At 46.4% G+C, this 24,716-nt stretch overlaps 1 protein-coding gene across 1 annotated transcript in view; it reads right to left on the reverse strand.

Annotated features, from left to right (window-relative positions):
• HUNK (hormonally up-regulated Neu-associated kinase) overlaps positions 1-20,454 on the reverse strand; it is a 102,830-nt gene extending 82,376 nt beyond the window's left edge. The window contains exon 1 of the mRNA XM_019730265.3: positions 18,789-20,454. Within this exon, the coding sequence (XP_019585824.3) occupies positions 18,789-19,049 (261 nt within the window). The 5' untranslated portion in view covers positions 19,050-20,454. The remainder of the gene's footprint in view (positions 1-18,788) is intronic.
• Positions 20,455-24,716: the final 4,262 nt, after the last annotated feature.

Genomic DNA, 24,716 nt, shown 5'->3' on the forward strand with positions numbered 1-24,716 from the left:
TGACGATCATCAGCTCAACCACCTGCATTTCTACGACATCTCTCCCTGCTTCTCTCCCCAAATTAACTGTCACTCCACTATGAGCGCTAAGCTAACAGTGCCTAGCATCTCGGAGGGAGTGCAGCAGGTTGAGTGTCTCAGAAAGGTAGCAAACCGGGGACAGAGAGGACGACGCTCCACGGAAGGTCCAGGCAGCGCTCTCTACCGGAAGCCCGAGGAACCCCAACGCCCAGGCAGTGTATGTTTTGGCCCTGAGCGCCATCTCCTTCACTGTCCCGGTCATCTTGCCTATCTCTTGCTCTTTGCTTCAGGGCTAGTGAGTGAATGAGACAGGGCAAGGAGGAGAAAAACCCTAACACGATGCTATGGGTTGAATTGTGTCCACCCAAAAGATGCTGAAGTCCTAACCCGTGAATGTGACCCTTATTTGGAAAGAGGGTCTTTGCAAATGATCAAGTTGAGATGAAGTCATTAGGAGGGTGAGCCCTAATCTAACATGACTGTGTCCTTATGAGAAGGAGAAATTTGGACAGAGAAACAGGCACACACGGAGGGAAGGTGCAGGGAAAATGCCATCGATAAGCCAAGGAACGCCTGAAGCCACCAGAAGTTAGTAGGGGAGAGGCCTGGAACAAATCCTTTCCTCACAGCCTCAGGAGGAACCAACCCTGCCCACACCTTGATTTTAGACTTCCAGGCTCCGGAACTGTGAGACAGTAACTTTCTATTGTTTAAGCCACCCCATCTGTGCTCCTTTGTTACAGCAACCCTCACAAACTAGTACACATGACAACATGCTATTGTCAATCGTAAGGTTTTCAGTGTAAACATTTTAAGAGGTACAGAGAATAGCCATGTGGGTTCCCACAAATCATATGCAAATTATTCAGAAGCCACGTGTTAATATTCTATAAACAAACAAAACATAAGTACCTTTGTGAATAGTCCTCCTAATTTCATATACCTAAATGTGTCCCTTAAGAAATTCTAGTAGAAATGTAAAATGCTTTATTCTCCTAAAGGCTGTAGAAATAAATACACCAGGGAAATGGAAACCTCTGCTGGGATTAAATATTTTCAAAGAGGGATTTTTAAATGTTATCGATTGATATGACAACAACAACAGAAAAAAAAAAAAAAAAAACAACAGGAGTTCAATGGGCAATATCAGTCTCCTAACGGAGAGAAGAGGTTGTTCCCAGCATTGTAGTATCTGGACATAATACAATTCACTACACAGCAGAAGTTGGTGAGGTAAGGGGTGTGACAGAGAAACCCCAGGTTCTTTCCACGAGGAAAATGTTACCAGAGAAGCAAGAGGATTCCACCAGGAAGTGGTCTCAATAACCCGCTGACGTTTCCCAGCATGATTTCCAAGGCTGGCCCCGCTTTCAGGGCCCAAGCCAATTCGGAGATAGAAACACCATATTCGTTTGCTAGGGCTCCCATAACAAAATACCACAGACTGGGCGGTTTAAACAACAGGACTTACTTTCTCACAGTTCTGGAGGCTGGAAGTCCACGATCAAGGTGTCAGCAGGTTTGGTTTCTCCTGAGGCCTCTTCTCCCTGTCCTCACGTGGTCTTCCCTCTGTGTGTCTGTGTCCTAATCTGTCTTCTTATACGGACACCAGTCATATTGGATTAGGGCCCATCCTAGTGACCTCATTTTACCATAATTACTTCCCTAACGGCCCTTTCTCCAAAAACAGTCACACTCTGAGGACTGGGGTTAGAACACCAATAGGAATTGGGGGTGGGGAGGGCATAATTCAGCCCCTAACAAATACTCTAAAACACCTTAAAACTCCTAACAAATACCTTGAAACCCCTAACGAACACCTTAACAGATGCTCAGGACAACAGGAGCTCAACAACTACGGCAAAACACCCAAGCACCAGCTCACAAGCCCTTCCGGAGGCAGAAGTCACACTGAGCAACTATATTTAAAAGGTTGCTTACGCCTGGGCACCAGTGAGGCATAGCCCACCCAGCTGCTTGTGATAAATCTGAAGTTACTTTCTTGATGCTGAAATTTTCCTCTGTCACCCTGAGATGGATGAGCCTCTCAGATTACACACAGAGAAACCCAAAACCATCATGTTCCTTTCCCAGGGGGGAAAAAAAACTCTGTTCAAAGACTCTTGTTTTTCATTCTCTCTACTTGCATATAACTGTCACCGGCCCCTTATTAAATTGTCACACTATTTACCCAGGCAAGGGAGGAACTGTGCAGAGGGGGCTGACAAGCAATCAGCACTTTGGGGAGATTTTTCTCTTCCAGCTTGTAGATTGGGGTAGACGGGACCCCAGTTGAAAAGTTGCTATAGCTCTTAACACACAGGAAGTCTGAGCCCTGGGCCCCTCTACCAGGTTGAATGATGACTCAAGAAACAGGAGGGTCACAGGTCTTGAGGCTCCAGCGAAGGGCACTTCTCCAAGATCCTAATTATTACATATGCTGGCATATGTATTGTGTCTCCTGGGCAGTGAATGACACAAACACGACTGAACTGATTTCTCACCCACATTCTTCATCTTGTTGTCTTTCTCTTAGAGCAAAGCAACAAGATGGACTTTCCTAGAGAGGAACCAGGACCAAGTCTGCAGTTTTCCTTGAGACTCCCTAAAACCCTAGGACACTTCATCTGTCATTCTTTTAGGGAGCATGTTCACTGTAATACCATGAGGTCTGTGTTTGTGGTTCACGGCTTGGTTCGGGCTCGAGGACCCAGGTTTCTTTGGGGGCAGATTTGATTCTTGTCCCTATTCACAGTGCATTTGATGCCTTCCACAAAAACACCTGCTGGAGGGGGCCATTTGGGACAGAAACCCAGACCCCACTCGGCCTGCCAACCTGTGTGCCCTGGTGCAAAGGGACTATTTGCCTCCTGAAATGCTGTCTGCTTGCCAAACCATGCACCATGGAGCTGCAGCCACGCAGAGGGGGAACCTTTTTCCATCTGGTCTACCCAAAGGGGCACATAGTTTTCTAAATGGTCTGCCTAGGCACCTTTTTCTAATTTGTACTAAAGCCCATCCCAGCAGCTCTAGACAATCAATAAATGTTTGAAGAAACACAGGATCATCTCCAATGACCAAGTAAAGGGAATGCTTTCTTTTTCTTTTTTTTAAAACTAGTTATAACTGGGAAATTTCTCCAGCAGTGAGCATTCTGATCTCACCGTACACCTAGCAAATGGTCTTAGATTAAGAAATAAATCCAAAAAAGGACATTATGAAAATGGGAAGAGTTTACCATGTGAGCAGAGGGAATGATTTAGAAGTCATCGGCTACTTTCTCTTTTCCCTTTTCCTACCCCTGGGCCTTGGGTGACCTTCCCTCTGTAACAAAGAGATCTTAGACATGCTGTCTTCAAAATTTGACATTTAATACTTTAAAGTCCAAAATTAGCTCTAATTCAAGAAGCTTTCCTGTCCCAAAGGCAACAGGAAACAATCAATATTCTATTCTCACATCATAGGACGCCTGGCAGCCAAATGTAGCTGAAAACGTACAAGAATAAAGTAGCCTTTGGGAAGGGGGTTTAGGAGGCACTGTAAGAACTGGAAACACAGAAAGTTGGCCAATAATAATCCAAGACAAAATCCTCAGCCCAACCCTGAAATCTAAAGAGATCTTAGATCACAATGGAAATAATGGGACTTGTAGCAAAGGGCCAGTTAACAAATGTAAAAGAAATCATAACCCCTAAGGAAAGGAAAGAATGTTTTGTTGAGTGTTGAGAAAAGAGTTAGCTAGCTACCAAGCCAAAACATAGGGAATTAAGTTGTCCAGTAATTTTTTCCACACCATACCAACCTGGTAACTTGTCAGGAATCATCTATAAATTTACTCTTTTTTTCCCCTGTTAAAATGCTTTTCTGCTGTTACAAGACTCTCAGTGCCAAGAAGGTGACAAGAAGATTAGGCCAATAGGATTCAAGGATACCTTCCTAGCACTGTCACCAATCCATGAAATGGAAGGGGACCCAGTAATAACTAGAGGAAGCAGAAAGTAAATACCAGGGGGCAGAGAAGGTAGCAACAGTGAGAACCTCTGGACAGAGCAATATTCCCTAGGAGCCACAGAAGCTGCTGGAAACTCCTGGCAGAAGCAGAGAGGAGGGTAGTGGAATTGGAGGAATGCAAACCTCTAGGCCCCCTGGGGCATCCCGAGTGGCTTTCTAGTCCTTAGGGAGGTGAAAAGTGTAGCCATAATCTTCTTCCTCACCTCCCCTTTAGTCTTAAAATAAAACTCCATCACCCATGATCGACTGAGTATCTGTTTCTTGCTATCTGAAAGAGCCTAAGTAACACACACCTTTAAGAGTTAAATGTAAATGTGAAAGTCTAACAGAAGAAGAGAATTACCAACTGCTATTTGTTCACTAACACAATATTGAATATATTTTCAGGCCATGTGCTTTACACATATATACACATACATATATATAAAACATATTTGTATATTTATATTATATATTTTAAATGCACACATATATTTTCAATCAAATTCCCATGAGGTTTTACTATCATCATTTTACAAATACAGAAACCGAAGTTTAGAGGATTCGAATACCTTGCAGAATATCATAGCGCTACTAAGTCACAGAAAGGTGATGGGAGCCCACGACAGTGAGCCCCAAAGCCTGTGCTTTAGTACATGACATCCACCATCAGGTTAAATCATTACACAACAGGTCAAATATAGTCAAATATAGTCCAAAAATATAGTCAAAAATCCCTACCCAACACAAAGATTTTTTCTGCAGACAACAATGAAACACTGTCAAGACTTACTGATAATGTATAAAGCAAAACCAATTAACAAACCCTCTGAAGAAAAAAGACTAATTGGTTTGACTAGACAAAATATAAAATTTCTACGTACCCCCTCCACACACACACAAAAAGGAAACAATCAAAACAAATCAAAAGGCAAATGACCAACTGGCAGAAAATACTTACAACAAAGATAAAAGGCTAGTATCCTTAATATGTAAAGAGTTTCTTTAAATCAGTAAGACAAACAGGAGAAAAATGAGGGAAATCATTAACAATAGTTAAAAAAAGAAACTAATTTTCAATCAAGTATCCAGGTTATGATTAACCCAACTTATTATAAAATTGCCCTTTTAAGAAGTTATTTCCATATCTTGTTGTGTCATTTGACATAGTCGTTCTGAAGCGCAATTTGGCAATATGTTGAAAGCCTTCTAAGTATTTATTCTAAAGAATGGTTTCGAGATGTACTTACAAGGATGGTGATAGCAGTATTACTTATGTAGGAAAAATTTTGAAATAACCTCAGTGGCCAACCGTTGGAAACTAGTTTTTAAAATTACAGTGACTCCAAATAATGGAATGCTATTTATCTCCATAAATCAAATTTTAAAGGAATATTTAACAACATGGGGAAACGGTCTCTGTCATTAAGATGGGGGAAAAGTAAGATGACAATATGAACATCGTAATCTCCATTTTGGAACATATGGCTTCAAAGGGGGAAAAAATCAACTCTAGTCACACACTGCTTAACAATGAAGATACACTCTGAGCAATGCGTTGTTAGGCAATTCATCCTTGTGTGAACATCATAGAGAGCACTGACACACACCGAGGTGGCACAGCCTACTTCACACGTAGGCTGTACCGTACAGCCTCTTGCTCTTAGGCGACAAACCTATATAGCACGTTACCGTACAAAACACGAGATTAAATCAAGCACAAGAGACTATGATGCACTCAAGAGACGTGGTAAACATGGGAGGTATGAGGAGGCGGCTGCCAGTGCAACATGGCATATCGTTTTACAGCAAACTTTTTTTTTCCATAAAGAGTACACTCTAAAATAAAGGTAAAAGGTATAGTATAGTAGCTACAGAAACCAGTAACAGCCGCTTATTATCATTATCCAGTATGATGTACTGCACATAATCGTATGTGCTATGCTTTTATATGACTAGCAGCTCAGTAGGTGTGTTTACACCAGCATCACCACAGACACGTGAATAATGCATTGCACTATGACGTTAGGATGGCCTGGAGGTCACTAGGCCATAGGAACTTTTCAGCTCCATTATAATCTTATGGGACCATCATATATGTGGTTCACTGTTGACCACAATGTTATGTGGCACATACCTATATGTATATGTTTATGTATAAGTATAAGTACATGTATATGTATATGTATATGTAAATGTATATGCATAAATACATCTGTTTCACATGACCCAGCCCAGACACCTGAATGGTCATAGTGATTATTACTGGGTTGTGTGATTACAGGTGATTTTTATTTTCTTCTTTGTGTTTCTGTTTATTTTCCACAAGGAACCAGGAGTTTAAAAAAATCATGTTTAATTATTCAAAAGAAAAAGGATAATTTTTTTTTCAGGTATCTAAAACAGAAGGGGAATAGATAATGAAATGTGATAAGTAAAGCGTGGTAGCAAGTGCCAGAGTTAATAATGAAAAGCGTACACAAAAGCGTATACGTAAGTAGCTATGCAAGGAAAAATACATGGCAATTAACAAATATTAGCCCAGAATTTATTCTGATTGATTAACAACCTCAAATATTCTAGAATATGCCTATGACTAGACTGATTTAAAGAATTTTAAAACACTTAACTACTTGGTCCAAATTACTTTAAATTTTATTTTTAAAATATTTACACCTTAAAATATTTATATTTTAAAATAAATCATTAAAATAAATAAAATATTTATACTTTAAAATTTTATTTTTAAAATATTTATAGATGACCATAAGAAAAACACTGATTTATATGAGATGATTTGTATCTATTTTTACATAAACATGCCCCTTTTGGAATCTGGAAGACATTATTCTGATTATTGGAAAGAAGCTATTTGTCACTCTACACACTCTCTGGTGCCTTAATTTAATGGCTCTCTATGATAAAAAGCTCATTCTGATCTAGGAAAAATCATCTCAGAGTAATGAATTAGGTGGGAGTTCAACAGCCATATAGCACATTCCCTCCAGAGGGAAATTCAAGTTTCATTACATCAAATTGGGCTTGAAATTGCACCTACTGCTCACAAACGTTAGTTTTTAATGGAATAAAATGTCACTTTACAAACCTGGAGAAGTGTTTCCAAAACAAGTGTTTTTTATTATTGTTCGTATTACTAAATGTAAATGTTCAACTGAGAACTGAGTCATAGCCCAGTTTCTCTAATTAAATTTTTAACCTGGAATAAAGAATGCATGTAAAAAGCCAGATTTCTCCATCAGAGCAGCAGGAATTCCAACTAAAAACCAGATTACTTGAGTGATAACACTTAATCTTTATCCATTTGGTTTCACTGAAGTAGAGCTCAGATCAAATGCTAGAATATTCTGCTCCCAGACTCCACAGCCAACTTTCCCTGCAGCTTCATTTTCACCCCAGCACTTCCTCATGCTGTTTGCCTCTGATGTCCCTTCTCAGCCCAAAGGGAACTTGGAAAAGCTGTTCTAGCTCCAGAGTCTCCTAATAAGCAAGGCTAAGGCACTGGGTGTGGTGCTTTGTTTGAAATAAATAGCCTGTGTTAGGAGGCTGGTTTAACAAGGAGACCCTAAGGACTGTTGGGTGTGTGACATAAGACACGCACTTGCAGGGTCACCATGTGATTCAAAATCCTCTCTCCCCTCCTAGAGATTTTTCTCCGTCCAGTGCAAAAGAAAGCTTCTAAAACTAAGACTGAATGCTAACCAGAGCTGCTCAGCGTCTCCACGGGTCCCCACTCCTCCTTCACTAAGAAAGTCTGCTACCAAGAAGTACATGTACCTGTGTACATGTATAGTTCAAGAATACAGTATACAGTCCATATAACATACAGACTATGTGCTAATTGACTGTTATTGGTAAGGCTTCTGGTCAACAGTAGGCTTAGTACAGTTGGCCCTATGCATCCTGGGAGTCCCAACCTTGGATCAAAAATATCGGTTTCGATCTGCAGTTCATTGAATCTGTGAATGTGAAACCTGCAGATATGAAGTTCCAACTATAGTTAAGCGTGGGGGAAGTCAAAAGTTATTCATGGATTTTCGACTGTGCAGGGGGTCAGCGCCCCTACCCCGGAGTTAAAGGGTCAAAGGTCAACTGCAAATGTCAGACAATTACGTTTGCGAACTCACCCTAGAAAAAGTGCTACATACCTCATTGCTGACTATCACTATGGTCACCTTCGAAGTACTCCCCTTGGGAAGCTATGCCAGCGCCTAGTCCACCCTTCAAAGCAATTTTGGACAAGTTCATGAACTTCATTGTCAGACTTCATATACACATTTGTGTGTATTAGTTATACAAATACACACACACACACACGCACAAAGCCTCATGCTCCTCAGCTCACAGTGAACTCATAGAGGCTGGCAGACCAGTACTGCTGACCACACTTGGAGACTTTGAGTGCCCTGTGACCCTCGCATACTGGAGCAAAGGGCTGCGGGGAGCTCCCATCAGTACCCAGAACCACATGAGGAGATTATTTGCCCCATCAGGTACCCCACTTATGCTTAGAGCTTTGGGCTTTGGTTTATTCATTGCTGATTCATGACCTGATTAGCTGCTTAGTAACACCTTTATTAGGAAACCCTCAATGGGATTCCAAACACTCTGATGAAAATGTTTTCTTGGATGAAGCTGGTTTTGCCATTATCTGAGTAGTTTCCCAAAATGCAAGACTTTCGGTGCTAAAGTCAAGAGTCCTAGACACAGTGGGACAGCTGGTCATCCTAATCTGCAAAGTCGGGACAACAGTACCCACCACAAAAGGCCATTATAAGGAATAAATTACATTATTCAGCAAAGCAACTAGGACAGAGCCGAGAAATAATGTGAGATCCATAAATGTTCATTATCATCATCACTATTACAACCTGTGAGCAAAGCAAAGAGCAGCACTCAGTTCTTTCCTACAGGTATTTGGTGACTTGAGAGGTGATGAAGTCTCTGGCCTGCTCCAGGTAGACACAGGAATTGCTGGCAGTCTAGCATTACTTCAGCCTACCATCTCTGCACAGCGATAGCAAGACCCCATGAAGGCAGCTGCTACCTCTTCTGTGACCTTGGTCTCTCAGGACCATGTTCTGGGCTTAGTGGGCACCCATCACTGCGGTCCACTCCCCTATGTGCCAGGCACAGAGCTCTAGCAAAGAGCAGGTAGTGACCAAGGAGCTTCACGGAACAACAGTGTCTGAACAGAGCCAGAAAGATAGCCAGACCCCTTACCAGAAAGCCAAGGGGTGGGATGTAGGACAAGAACTCAATCTGGGATAAAAATGGCAGAAGGAACGCAAGGGCGCAGATGAGAGTGAATCAGATGGCTCAGAGAACGGGCAAAAGAAGCAAGCAGGATTGCAAAATGTTTTGGCAGCAGTTTGGCTTAGGAGACTGACAAACTTATATACAAAAAATTACAGTCAAAAGAGACAGATCCAAACCTCCATATATCTCCATGGGCAACATCAAAAAAAAAAAAAAAATGTATGTTTGCAAATAGCAATTTCACCCGTCTGTTGCACTGTTGGTACATTTCCTCAGGAAAGCACTGGGGGTCCATTAACAATCCCATAGCATGGCAAAATATTTTCCTAATTCTGGCTGGTCACCTGTGACTCTGATACCTAAGTACCTTCCTTAACAAGTCCCTGCAGAAGGCACAGCTGTTCCGGGACTGGGATTTTTCCTAAGGGGTGCCAGCTGCACAACCTGTTCAATCTCCTCACTCACACGGGCACACTCAGGAGCTGCAAGGAGTAAGAGAGACAGCGCTTCCAGGACTGTTCCCTGCCACTGTGGACTCTGTCATCCAGAAGACTGTCCTCATGTCCTGGGAAGATCAAAGCATCCTTTGATCCATTCAAAACATATTTCCCAAGCATCTTCTCTGTTTCAGGTACTATTCCAGGCACCAGGGATACGAGCCATGATCCCTTCCTCGTGGGGCTTATAGTCTAGTGGGGAGATGAACAGTAAACACATCAACCCATAAATACATACCATGGGGTCAAATGATGTTATGAGTTGAATTGTGTCTCCCCCCAAAACATTTGTATGTTTAAGTCTTATCTTAGTCCATTGAGGCTGCTGTACCAAAATACCATAGACTGAGTGGCTTATATACAACAGGAGTTTAATTCTCACAGCTCTGGAAGCAGGAAGTCCAAGCTCAAGGCACAAATTTGGGGTGGGGGGACACAAACATTCAGGCATTAGTAAGTCCTAACCCCCAGTACCTCAGAATGTGACCTTATTTGGAGCTATGTCTTTACAGAAGAGATCAGGTAAAGTGAAGTCATTAGGATGCACCCTAATATGACGGTGTCCTCATAAAAAGGGGAAAATCAGAGACAGACACACATAGAGGGAAAATGACAGGAGACACAGGGAGAAGACAGTCAAATACAAACCAAGCAGAAAGGCCTGGAAGAGGTCCTTCCCTCATAGACTTCAGAAAGAACCAGTCCTGCTGGCACCTTGATTTTGAACTTCTAGCCTCTAGAACTGTGACAGTAAATCTCTACTATTCAAGCCATCAAGTTTGTGATACTTTGTTACAGCGGCCCTTGCAAGCTAATACAGGGGATGGGAAGCACTCTGAGGAGAGACAAAACAGGGTGACGATGCAGAGAATGACAGGAGCAGGTTAGACAGGTCATCAGAGCAAGGCCATGTGACCTCTGTGAGTCCAAACAGCAGGGCCGTTAGTCCCTCCACCAGGACCACAGCCCAGAGGGCTCCTCGCATACACAAATCCCAGGGCATATTTTTGTACATGTGCTTACACTTAGTACATTTTATATCCAAGTTAAGTGATGACTATTGCTCTTTCAAAGGTTTTCATTTCCCTTGATATTCCGTTTTTCTTTCTTGCCAACCACCTGCCATAAATTGTATCTCCTGCCTTTCTGGGAAGAGATGGTAGGACGTGGATTCAGAGCTTTCCCATCAAGAGTCAAGGTTTTCCAAAGATCCGTCTACATGGCTGTGACCCAGGCATAGTGGGGCAAGGGGCAGAAATCAAGCATCCTTGGACCCTAGTCCAAGGTCATGGTTGTATAACCAGCCTGCCTAGGCTGAGTGTATTCTGCAACTTTAGGCCAATTAGCACAGGTGCTAACAAACCAAGGTGACCCAAATTCTCATTCAGTAATGCACAAACCTCAATCGGTCAGCAGAGCTGATGGTGGGCTAAGTGGTGGCTCTAAAACATTTGGGGGGTAAATAACTCCTTTTAGAATCTGATGAAAGTCATGGGCCCACTCTCCAGAAATATAACTACACACATACAATTTATGGGGATTCATGGACATGCAAAGCTCATCTATGATCGCTCTCTAGTAGTGGAGTCCAAAGAAATGACCTCTGCAATGGCAAGAATCACCAAGAAACAAAGAATAAACGGAATGGGGCAAGATGGAGGAAACTGCAAAATATATCACTGAAAGAGAACTGATTCCCTTAATATATAAATCAATAAGAGAAAAGACCAAAAACCCAAGGGAAAAATGGTGAATGGACATGAACAATTAACAAAAATTATATGCTCATTGTTATTGGACATATGAAAACGTTCTCAACTCACCTGCAAATAAGAAATATTATTGATAAAACAAGGTACCATGTTTAATCTACTAGATTTGTCTATACACTGTACTCTCAAAGTTTTTCATCTTTGCCAATCTAGTAGAATGGTTAAGTAGATATAGTACCTCCATACAATGAATATTACCCAGTAATCAAAAAGAATGAGTCCGTCCTGGAGTAGTTTTGGGAAGGACGTTCAAGACATATTGCCAAGTGAAAAAAGCAAGACACTGGGGGCGGCCGGATGGCTCAGCTGGTTAGAGCGCAAGCTCTGAACAACAGGGTTGCCTGTTCGATTCCCACATGGGCCAGTGAGCTGCAGTCTCCACAACTAGATTGAAGACAACGAGCTGCCGATGAGCTGCCAGAGGGGCGGCTGGATAGCTCAGCTGGTTAGAGGGTGAGCTCTCAACAAGGTTGCTGGTTCAATTCCCGCATGGGATGGTGGGCTGTGCCCCCTGCAACTATAGATTGAAAACGGTGACTGGACTTGGAGCTGAGCTGCGCCCTCACAACTAGATTGAAGGACAACAACTTTGAGCCGATGAGCCCTGGAGAAACACACTCTTCCCCAATATTTCCCAATTAAAAAAAAAAACAAGACGCTGAACAGCAGGTACAGTGTAAAAATATATCCTTCTCTACCTATACACTTACAAATACGCATATACACTTTTATGCATATGGACTACCCTGCAAGGACACACAGGAAACAAGAAGCAGGGGTTGCCAGGGAGGAACCAGTTCTGAGGCACAAGGATAAGAGGCAGAATTACCTCTCTCTCATGACATACCCGCTTGAAACTTTGAATTATAGACCATGTGTTCATATTAACTACACTGCAGTTAACCAAATGAATCTTAAAACCACACAAAAATGATTCAAACCCAAAAAGAACCCAGTCGTTAGAAATTGCCTAGCTAGGTAGGACAGAGCTGGCCCAGTGGAAGTGGTGAAAGGTGGTTAAGAAATGGCTCTGACCCAAGCCGGTGTTTTTGCCCACTTGAATATCCCAATTAAAGAGGAAACACCTACAGCATAAAAAAGTACCTACAAACACAACAAAGAGCCCCGAGAATTCCAACCAAAGAGAAACACGCGGCCAGAATATTTCCTGGACACTAAGAGTGCTTGGAACGTAGATGTGCTAGTTGAACGTAGATTTCAGGCTGCCAGGGACCACAGCTGGGTCAGCAAAGTGTTTGTGGAACTGGCCTGGACTTAAGATCCCCTGGGCCCTGGTCCTGTCTGTCTCAGAAAGCAGTGGACGCCATGCCCCAATGTCCCGATTTCGCTTCAGGGCTGAAGAGCTCCCTCCCCCAGCTATTGCCACTGCTGGCTCTCAGGTGCAAGCTCGCCCCAGGGACTGCCCTTGGCAACAGTCCAAGGCCATGTCCCCTTCCCTGGATCGTCCCCACCCAATGACAGGTCCATGCAGAGGTATAAAGGGCCAGTCCCCTCGCCCAATTTGGACACCTCTGAAGGGCCATTTCCATCCACAGCTCACCACGGCAAGGGCAGGGGCTTCAGTTAAGACAGCACTGGAGCCCAGTTTCTCCCTCCGCTTTGCTGCTCCCTACCACTCCCCTCAGAGGTGTTGGTCCTGAGGACATTCCCTAAGACCCCATTTGTCTCCTGCTCAAGGCCTGCTTACCAGGAAATCACCCGCAACACAATTCTAACAATCTAAGAAGAAGTTATAGGTCGAATGGTGTCCCACAAAATACGTTCAAGTCCTAACCACGTGTGAACGTCACCTTATTGGAAAAGGGTCTTTGCAGACGGAATTAAGATGAGGTCCTACTGGGTTAGGGTCAGCCCGAAATACAATGACCGGTGTCCTTATACAGAAGGGGAGGGAGATATGGAGACAGAGGTGACACAGAGGGAAGAAGACCATGTGAAGACAGAAGCAGAGCCTTAAGTGCTGCATCTACAAGCCAAGGAACACCAAGGATTGCGGACAAGCACCAGAAGCTGGAAGAGGCAAGGCGGGATTCTCCCACACAGGGAGTGTGGTCCTGCTGACACCTGGATTTTGGACTTCAGGTCTTTGGAGCTGTCAAATAAGTTTCTGTTGTTTTACGCCCCCTAGGTTGTGGTTATCGTTAGGCAGCCTAGCAATAGAGAAGGCCAGAAGGAAAATCTACTCAAGGCATTCCTCACTTAGCCAATGCCCCGGGTCACTGCAAGCATCTAATGAAAAAATGCATGGAGGACCTTAAACAAACCACAAAACACTATACCACTGAGCTGGTATTTACGATAAAGGAACAACAATAGCTCTCACTACCTTGTCTCGAGGTATCAGCCTACTCAGATACTATTCAGGTCCGTGGTTCACCACTTTCCTACTGGTCATCTTACCAGCCAGCCAGCAGCACCCCATCAGGGAGTGTGAAATTCAATTCAGGCCAGCACTTGGGAGTGGCCAGAGTCCAGGCTGAGCCGAGGGAGTGGTTTCACCAGTTTGCTAAAATAAAGCTTGGGGATGGATGTATGGGTTTCAATTAGCTTACAAAGCAGGTCGCTCAGTTTCCATGAATCATCGAGGCAGGGGCCTATCCTAAGGTAAATGACACTTTGTGCCCAAACCACCTTCCCACAGAGGACACCGGCCTGTCCGTGTCCTCAGGCAGACACAGCTTCCACTTTCCACACCTTCGGGAGGATAACCCCCGGGAAGAATGACTGCCACACAACACTGGAACAGCCAGCAGCATGCAGACTGCTGCCATCGAACCCAGCCCATGCGGGTGACCCAGCTCCTGCAGAGAAAATTTCGGGTTGTACTCCTCTCCGTGGGCACCGTTCAGCACTGTTGTGCCGACTCGAAGCACGCTTTGAAGTCCATGGAACCTGGATATCAATGAACACTAGGAGCCGAGCCCTACGTGCCGATTTCCACCATTCACAAGCACATCAAAAAGATGAGGCAGGGCAAGAAGTTAAAAAAGACTGTGCCCAACAGCGCAGCATGCAATCTCAGAAATTATAGGCACTGCCTTGACACATACAACACTGAGCAGGTGCTTTTGCTAAACGCCTCCTTCTTGCCAAGAAATACCTGCTGAGGATTAATTGGAATTTCCAGTTCTCTAAGCATTTCTTGTTCCTCAGAGCTATTACCCCTGAATTTTTAGCACTTAAAAAAAAAAAAAAAAGAAAAAGAAAGAAAGAAAGAAAAACCAGGATTTAGCACCTGTTTGTTTCAGAAATACGTGCTAAAAACAGATCTGCCAAAAGGCCACCTTTAAAATTAGTCATATTTCCTGCTCTGCAAAACATAGTAAGTTGTATTTTTAGTAACTCCTTCACTCCAGGTACCTGGCAATCGTGCTCAAATAGCATAATTATTGGCAACTTACTAAGCAGGCAGTTTTTATTTTTAGTCCAAAAATAGTTCCAATGAAAGCAATAAACAGGATTTTTTTTTAACCAAAGGTTAGAACAAGATATTTAAACATCTTAACCAACCATGGTATGTACCCAACTTTGTATCTTAGACTTAATCATTAAAGGAGGTAATTGCGGTTTCAACTACTTTCCCCTTTTTACAGCCTATGACACAAGCTCTATACCTGAGATATACCTATGCTTTTCTCTAAAAGCCTTTCCAACTATATTTTATCATTTTTAAAAAATGTGCTAATAACCTATTGTGTGCCAGAGACTATGCATGTCACAGGTATCAGAGACCAATGTCAGAGGCAGTGAGCACAATCTATCTTGCTCTTTCAAAGTTATCACTCGATACTCCTGTTCAGCAACTTTGCTCTTTGTCACAGAGCCACAGAGAATACGTTTCAAAATCTGACTTTCTGATCATTTTTCCTCCTCCAATCATCAAGCTAAGTTTATTCAAAGACAGTCAGCCCTGACTGAGAAGGTACCACTTCAGAGTTTCACATGACCAAGAGAATTATTTATCTTTAAAGCCACAGGAACAGAGATTGCTTCAACTCAAAGCTAACGAGGACAAAATGAGGTCTCGCCCAGAGCAGAGCAGTAACAGGGCCATCTAGATTCAAATGACTTTCAAACAAACAACTTCAGAGGAAAAGCAGGCAAAATGCTGCCCTGCAGGCAGTGGTGGGAAAAAAAAGCCTCTTGATAAGATAGGGTTGAACCCTGAAATGAAAGTCAGAAAAAGTAGGTGGTTGTCATCTGGACTCAGACAGTAATTCTCAGCAAGCCAGGGAAGATTTCGCCCAAAATCTTTTTGGAAATGTGCCCCAAGTTAAAACGCAACACACACACACACACACACACACCCCTCCCAAACCAGCAGTACTATGGATATTGGCATAAATTACAAAGTGCATAGTTTGAGACTGCAACTGGGAAGCAGGCCAAAGGTGGGTATCCCCTCTTTTTCTATTTTTCCAGCCCCCCTTCCAGTTTTATCATGAACTGATTCTCCACCATTAGCTGCCCTAGATCCTTCCACTCAGGAGGTGGTGTGGGAACATACGTCTATTTCTTACTACAGATTTTATTATTTAATTCCCCTCCCACTGTGGTCTGTGTCCCTTTAAACAGGAAAGGAGAAAAGTGAAGTGTTTTATCCAAAAAGTATGCACCCCCTAAAAGGGGGAAGTATCAGGGTGAGAGGCCTTTCTGGGCCACTCATATTACCCACTGTGGGGGACTCTTCATTTCCCTTCCTCCGGTTCTGTCACCTCAAGGTCTCCCCTTGCTTGGCCTAATGAGTAACTCTTCTCCAGGGGAAAACACTCTTAATAGCTCACCTTTTAAAGAGACCGCAAGGCAGCAAGTAGCGTGAGGTTGACTTCACCTTTGTTTCAGCCTTAGTCAGACAATATCCAGAACATGAGTGGGGATGGAGACTCCTGAACTCAGCAATCCTTCCCAGGCACACACACATTTTAATCTCTACCATCTGCCAAAACCCAAATCTGTTAGTTTAGCAGTAAAGGTGCTGGATGATTTAGGAGATAAAAGCTATGAATGACACTCATTGTTTCTTTAAAGCGGGCAATTAGGGGAACTAAAATCCAGATTTCTCATGATGCTCCAGGCTGGAGACGAGCACATCAGAGACATCTCCCAATCTCTTTCCCCCTAAGAACCACCGTCCTTAACTATGTCCAACCCATTAGTCCAGCACAATAATTTTATGTCTAATTAACACCTCTCCCCTCGCTAAGAAGTGAGATTGATCATTTAAGGAAGATGAGAGAGAAGGGGTGTGAGCACCAAGGGGTGCAGGGGGCTCCTCACTCGGACCCTATTTGGGCAGAACTCCCACGTTGCAGTGTGTGTGTGAACCCAGCACAGAGCTCCAGAACCCAAGCAGCCGGGGAGGGGCTGAGCTTTGAGTGCGACCTCGTGCAGTTCAGCCAAGGCCAACAGCCTGATGGGATGGAGCAAAAATGCACCGGTTAGGAGCTGGAGACACAGAACGGGAAAGTGGAGAGAAGCCAGAAGCAGCCTCACAGCAGGGCAGGCGAGATAAATGTGCTCGTAATGTTGGCCATTATGCTGTCAGCATAAAGCCTCGTCTCTCTCTGCTATGTTTCAAGAGGAAACATACACAACCAGACTGAATCCTATATGTTTGGAATGAAAATAAAGTTCTACCACCCGTGCCAACATGAATTGAAACAGGGACGGAGAAGTGAGCGCACTGTAATTAAGAAGCTGGGCCCTGACAGGATGTGTAAGTCGGGCCGGCTGAGAACACATAAAATGTGCTGCTGCTCCCTTTGGACTAGAATGAGGTCTGGAGTTAGGGTTTTTTGTCGTCTTGAAGTTACCCAATACAGTGAGTTCATCCGGAACACTCCCTTTCTGCACAGAAAGTCAAGCAAGAAGCACTTTTTAAACTACTCAATCTAACCCCACTTACCCAAAACAAAGGGGCACCCTATGCAGAGCGTCTGTAAGACTAGGGGACAAATGACATGATGGAGACCTGTGCTCAAATGCAAGGTGCTCTGGGACACAGTGGGGAACGGAGGAGGGAAATGAAAGCCAGGTGATACTGGGGACAGGAGGGCAGAGGAACTTGCATTGCAGTTAGAGGTCCCACAGCATGGCATTCCTGGGAATTCCCAGGCCGGGCGGAGAATCTCAGGCAGGCAGAAATGTAGGTAGGCTGCCTGGAAGCATCCCTGTCCTTCCCAAAACTGCCAATGCCGTCCTGGACAATGGACCACAAAAAGGGGCTGCGCCCGGGCCAGCACTGAGCAATGCCCAGGCTGGGGGGGGAGCCTTGCGTCTGAGACGACCATGAGCTTGGGTATTAGCAGCTCCAAGCTTGAGGCAAGTCCCAGACAGGGGCAGCCTCGCCGTTTGCGGTGACCAGTGCCTGGGCCACTAACCTCAAAAGTAAGTCATCATATCTTGGGTTTCTTCTCACAGATCTAAGTCACCGCTTAGATCGACGTCGGCCTGGCTTGGTGGGGTTCACAACTAACTTCAAACTTCTCCCAAGGCTGCAGCAGGAGCCCCTCAGGGTCACGGGGAGGTGGGGGGTCTACCTTTGCTTTCCCCTTTTCCAGAAACATAAGGTATCTCGCACCCTCTGACGTCTGGGGGTGTCAGTATGTAGGTCTGTACCTTCCAGAGTAGGGTCCTTACAGGGAATGAATGGAGGAGAGGAAGGAACAGGAGTGGGTAGGGTGCGTGAAAGGGGGGAGCGAAAAACTCCTCTCTGAGAACGGAAAAACTTCCCCCAGCTGCCCCAGTCCACAGGTGGAGAGGAATGGCCCCCACCTTCTCCCCTGAGCCCAGAAGGGGGCTCAGACTCTAAGCTCCCACAAGGACTGGCTAATCGGCCCTCCCACCCTCGACACAAGGACTCACGCACTCGGGCCCTGGGTCCTGCCTCTTGCTGACCAGCCTCTACTGGCTATGAGAGCCAAGCCCCCCACCCCCTGCGCTGGTGTCCGCCAGGCGGCACCCTTCCAGAGCAAAAGGGCAGCGGGCAGCTTCAAGAATAAACCAGCAACCCCCGGGGGAAACTGACCCCAGACCACCCCTCGGGAAAGACGGGTAACCCAAATTTGAGGGCCTGCACGCGCGTTGGGATGGACCCCTCCTTCAACCCGAGAAGAAAGGCGGGCGGCCGGAGAGGCGCCCGGCCAGGAGCACGCAGCCGGACTCCCCGCGCAGTGCTCTGGGCGGGGTCCCCCCGCCCCGGGCGGCTCACCTTCTCTCCGGTCAGCACGTGTAGCCCCTCGCGCACCTTGGCGAAGGAGCCCTCGCCCAGCTTCCTGCTGCCGATGAGGTAGTTGCCCACGCGCTTGTGGTGCTGGAAGTCCCGGAGCCGCTCTCGGGGCACGCCACTCACCCAGGCCGGCAGGAAACTTCCCTCGCAGGCCGCCGCCGGCCTGGCCGCATCTTCAGCGCCCCCGCCGCCCCCGGGCGCCGCCGGCTCGCCCAGGAGCCCGTCCCCGGCTGCCGCTGGCATCGCGCTTGCCAGCGGCCCGCGCGCCTCCGGCTCGGCTCCCGCTCTCGCAGCTCCTCCTTCTGCTCCGGCTCCCCCAGCTGCCCCGGCTCCTCCTGCCGCCGCCCCGGGCCCGGCCCCGCCCGGCCCGCGTCTCGCGCGCCCCGGGCCACCGCCGAGCGCCGCGTGCAGACAATAGCGGCCGCCAGGCAACCGGGTCCCAGGGAACCGCCCCCAAGAAGTTCTTCTTCAGAGGGTCGCCTGGGCTCCTTTCAGGACACTGGACTCTGCCCCGGGTCCCGTCAGGTCGGCTGATGACAGTCCCCCCGCCGGGGGGCGCAGGGAGCAGCGCTGACCCGGGAGGGGTGGCGGGGGCGCGGTCCGGTGCCTGGGTCCCCGAGCCCCGGAGTCTGGGTCCCCGATCCCGGGCGCCTCGGCCGCCTTCGCCCTGCCGCCGCGGGCTGGCCCGCACGGGCTCGAGTCCGGCTCGCTGGCTCGCTCCTAGCTGGGCGCCGGGCGGCCGCTCCCGCCCCAGAGTAGCGCGCGGCGGGCTGCAGGCGCCCTCTGGAAGGCAGCAGAAGAAAGCCCCATTCAGTTTGAATTTGCAGAAATTCTATCCGGTCGCGGGCGGCGGGAACAGATGCGAGATCCACTCCGCAGCCTGTGCACTTTCAAATCCCTCGTAGCCCCTCCTTCCCCGCGCGCAGCAGCCAAACTCGACCCTCGCTGGAGAGGGGAGGGTCCGGAGAGGGGAACGGCAGAAAGGGCGGCGGAGCCACCTGAGCGCCAGACCCGACTCCCTGCCGCCTCTGAGACGCGCGCTCCCAGCAGCCCAGGTCGTGCTGCCTCCAGCTGAGCCTCTCGCCGGGATTCTGGGCTTGGGCTTTCTGGACCTTTCGGCGGTGAAACCCCCCACCAGCCGCACCCATCCGGGGCAGGAGGAAGGGAGAGAGGCGCTCCCGACCCCGTGGACTGTGGGTTAGGTGCCCAGTGTTCGGCCCAGGGCTTGGCACACTGTAGGGCCCTCTGGACCCTGGGTGGATGGATGGGTGGAAGGAAGGATGGGGAGGTGGCGGGGCGTCTGCCCAGGCTCGCGTGCAGACCGGATGGCTCTGTTGGAGGAGGAGCAACCGCAACAATAATAGTAGCAGCAGCAACGTAGGAACCAGGGCGTTTGCTGCCTCTGCTAGTACGTTTACACCTTTGCTTCCCATTGAAATGCTGCCGGCGATTGCGGGACGAGGTGGGCCAGCTCCCCGCTCCGAGAGGCTTTTGTTCTCGCGCGCGACGCTGTGCTCATCCCTCATAAACAAGTAACAGCTACCCTGGCGAGTCTGATCTTCTCCAGGTGCCCCAACGTCTTCTCAATCTGCAAATGAGGAATCTCGTGAGGGAGAAGCTCGAGGATAGGTAGGGGGAGGCATTTACAAAATGCTACCTGTTGAGCAGCCAGATAAAAGGCGCCAACGTTTAATGCATAGTTAACCCCGATCATACAACGTCCAAGTTCAAGGGGAAGATTCGGTCCTAGCCAAGTTCCTTTCGTTTGACTCCTCAGCCAATAAGTTCGGCATGATCCATATCAATACTCTGAAATTGGGGGGAGGGGGAACAGCTGTCATTAATTCAGCGTCTTGAGGGATCTCTGGCCCATTTGAAAAGTGACCCAGAGAAACTTCTGTTTTAAACAGATCTCATTTTAAATAGTATGCTAGAATCAACTACTCACATGCTACAAGTCACCAGACTTGTTATGACTGAGCTGTGTTTTCTATGAGTCTTCTCATTGTTTCCATTTCCCAATATTAAAGATACAGTTGCAAATGTGTTCCTTGATGTGCTTAAGTTTGCCACCACCCCACCCCCACAGTTTCTGCAAGGCCCACCCAATCACTTTAATGTCTCTGATTCAATGATCACATTTTAAGAGGACAGTAACATGGGGGGGTGGGGGTTGCAGGCTGGATGACCAGCACAGCACCTACAGAGTAGATGTTCAACTGTGTAATAAATGAGGAATGTGGAGCTCACTTAGGGGACAAAACCATTCTGAATCTTCTTTCAGAAAAGGTTTTGGAGTTCCCCCAGTGTTGTATTAATAGAGTGTGATTTTCTTTTTTATTAATATCAGCACATTAGCTCTATATGAAAATTTAGAAATTTTATTATGGTGTGAGGCGAATGTCAGAGATTGCTCGTCAAAGGGTCTTTATGGCCTTAAAAAAAATTAGCTCAGGCACAGAAATGCTGGAAGACATTTACAATGAAATAGAGATTTTCTTTCCTTTTAATTATCCTCTCGGGGTGGAGGTCAGGAAAGGGGTGAAGGAGAGCGAGGAAAACCAGGCCCATTAAATCTTTTTCAAGCCTGATCACTGGGTTTGATTCAAGTTCACTGCTAATTCCATCAGCTGGGATGGATGCCAAAGAGAAGTACAAATCCTACGCCTCCCTGGGCTTAGTAACTGGTTTTTGAACTACAGGTCCTGTTCTCTGAAATGACCTTGTTTAATAAGGAATAACCCCAGAAATTCCTACATGGAAGACAAATTAGTACACAAAGCAATGTGTTGCCCTCATATTAGATATGCAGAAAGCATCTGGTTGAAAAGCAGTCATCCAGCATTGAAGATTCCCTAATTATCCTAAACTAAATCTCTTCTCCTTCCATTGGGGTCTCCCTGGGCGCTACATTTCAGCTGTCTTCATCCCAGACCAGGCTTCCTCATCTCTGTACCTTTGCCTATGCCACCCCCACCCCTGATCTGCCGCCTCTGGCTCCTTTCTACCTAGTGCAGATGTCCCCTTTCCCATAAACCCCTCTGCAGTCAGTGAGCTGCAAAAGGCAGATCATTTCTCCATCCTCTTACTTCATACCACTCATTTCACATTCTTCTTATGTCCAATGTTACTATGAATGTCTTTCTTTGTCTCTCTTATAGACTCATGGAGAATGAGAGCTATCTTATTGGATAGTTTATTTGCCCTAGAGCATCTAGCACAGTGCCTGAGACCTGGTCATTGTTCAATAAATATTTGTTGAATAAATGAGTGAGTCATTGTTCACTGATTCTCAAATGAGTCGGAGTTTCATGGCTTCTGAGAGCAAGACCCCATCTGTTCTAGGGGAGGGTATTTCTGATAACTTTCTAAAAGCATTTGCAGTTAATTGTTGGTTGCCTTGGGGGGGGGGGGTCAACAATATAATCATTTGTCTCATCAAAGATGGGTCATTCTCTAACTTGGATGAGTTAGCCCTTTAAAAAATATTACCAATCACACTGGAAAGCTTTCTCAGTTGACTTGTACCAGCTGCTTCCTTCCTCTCCATCTCCTTCCCCATCTCCTCCCTCCAGATGGTTGGGAGACTATCTGTGTGCCCGCATAGAACGCCAGCTAGGAGACCCAGCTGGAAGCAGTCAAAGACAATTAGAAGTAATCAGGCTGGCACGACCAGGAAACGGAGTTGGCTAGAGGAGGTGAGGCTGTCATAAGCTGCCTGGTGACTGGGGAAGGAATGGCTAGCAAAGCGAAGACAACAGGCATGAATGAACTTTGCCTGGAAGACATTCTGTCAGCTTTATACATTAGTTCTCCCAAAACAAAGCTTCCAGTAAATAACAGAGACAGGACTTGCACTCAAATCCCCAGAGGTCATACTCACCATTATTCTTTTCACAACACCCAGCTGTTGAATGTGCACAATGCAAGGCTGACAAGGAAGGGTTCCTTAGGAGAAGACGGGTTGGGGTGTGAAGGTGGCCTAACGTGGTCTTGGAAAGCAGGCTATAATACTCAATGAAGTAATTCTCTGAAAACGAATCGTGACTCATCATTTTAGAAACACATGGTAAATTTTAGCTCTTATTTCTTCCATCAATACTACGTATTATCATGACAACCCTGAAAGAAGTTACTGGAGAATGTCCCCAGAATTTGACAAACACCACTGTCCCTGTTATTGAGGAATCTCCAGGTTGGATCTCTGCCCTGAATCCCATATCATGTGGACAACCCTCTTCATCTCCCCCAGGGTGTCCGTTAGGATCTCAGACTTAACCTGACTCACCACACACACACACACACGTCCTCAACCCTTTCCTAGGACTTCACCCAAATTCACCCAAAAATCTAGGTCGAAGAGTCTTCGCTTCCTTTCTTTCCTGATCCTCATATCCAATCCCTCAGCAAATCCTATGGGCTCTACTTTCACAATATGCCCACGTGTGATCATTTGTCATCACCCTCTTCTCACCTTCAAGCCACCATCCTCTCTCATCTCCTACCTGGTATCTCTTGCTTCCACAACAAAGCCAAAAGCATCTCTTCAAAATGGGAATCAGATCACATCACTTTCCTGCCCCAAACTGTCCAATGCCCACCACAGAGAAGACACCTGCAATACCTTCTCCTCGCATGGCCCCTGCCTCCCTCTGCAGAGTCTGGCCTCCTGAGACCCAGCTGCACCTGCCTCTCGCTTTTCCGGCGAGCCACCAAGCTCTTTCCTACTTTACAGCCTTTGCCCCCGATGTTCCCTCTGCCAGCAATACACTTCTTCCAGATTGTCTGATGGTCTTATGGGCCATCCATCCCTTCATTCAGGGCTCTGCTCTCTCAGTTGGAGAACCATTTTCTCTACCCCCACATCCTGCTCAATCGTTCCTCAGGCCATTCATCAGTAGCTGACATAAGAGTGTACATCAGTTTATGTGTTCACTTTCTCTCTCTCCCTCTAAAAGTTAAGGTCCATGACACCAGGGACTTTGTATCCTAAGCCCTGCACACGCCTGGTATAGTTTAGGTGTGGAACAACAACCATGGTAACTCATCTCAACTCTGGTTTGTCTGTGCATGAGATGAGAGTCTCTGGGCTTCATGTGGCACCTGGAGCATGATGGAGTGTGGATTCTGGTACCAAGCCTGGCCTCCGGCTTCCACTTCCCAGCAACACAGATGTTCAGAAAGAGAAATGAGCACACTTCAAACAGGATGCTGATGGCTACCCCCGGGGGAGCTGGACTCTTACCATGGTTGTACCTCCATCACTTCGCAAGGACCCCATGTCATGGGTACTTCAGTAAGATAAATGCATCCCTCACTTCCCAGCCACAGGGGAGCCCGGAGCATTAGGACTCCACATCTTGAGGTTTGGCCTCTTCTTGCAACTCTCAGATACAGGCTATTGGGAAGGAATGGAAGTTAAAATAGGCTATAGGAAGAGGCCATCACACATACTGCTCCAGACGGTCTCTCATTGCCTGCATTTCTCATTTGGAAGTGGCTTCCCATTTCAACTCATCACCAACATCATCGCCATGGCTTATGTGGCATCTCACCCTATGAGGGACCCTCGTCCCTTCGCCTTCTCTGACCTTACCTTTGCTTATTCACTCCACTGCAGCCCAAATGGCCTGAGTGCTGCTCCCCATACATGCCAGGCCCCCTCCCACTGTGGGCTCTTTACATGATCAGTTCTCTGGAATATCTTTCTCCCAAATATCTGCAGAGCTGGTTCCCTCAGCTGATCTTTGGGTCTTTGTTCAAATGTCACCCTCTCTGGGAGCCCTTGTTTGACTTCTTCATTTACAATGTGAACTTTCCCCCAGACCACACATCACCCACCGCCCACCAACTCCCCATTCCCCTTCTCTGCTTTGTTTTTCTTCATGGCACTTAATGTCATGCGGCAAA

Source organism: Rhinolophus sinicus, chromosome 17 (genome assembly GCF_057876585.1).
Source record: "Rhinolophus sinicus isolate RSI-liver-muscle chromosome 17, RSI-T2T, whole genome shotgun sequence".
NCBI lineage: Eukaryota > Metazoa > Chordata > Mammalia > Chiroptera > Rhinolophidae > Rhinolophus > Rhinolophus sinicus.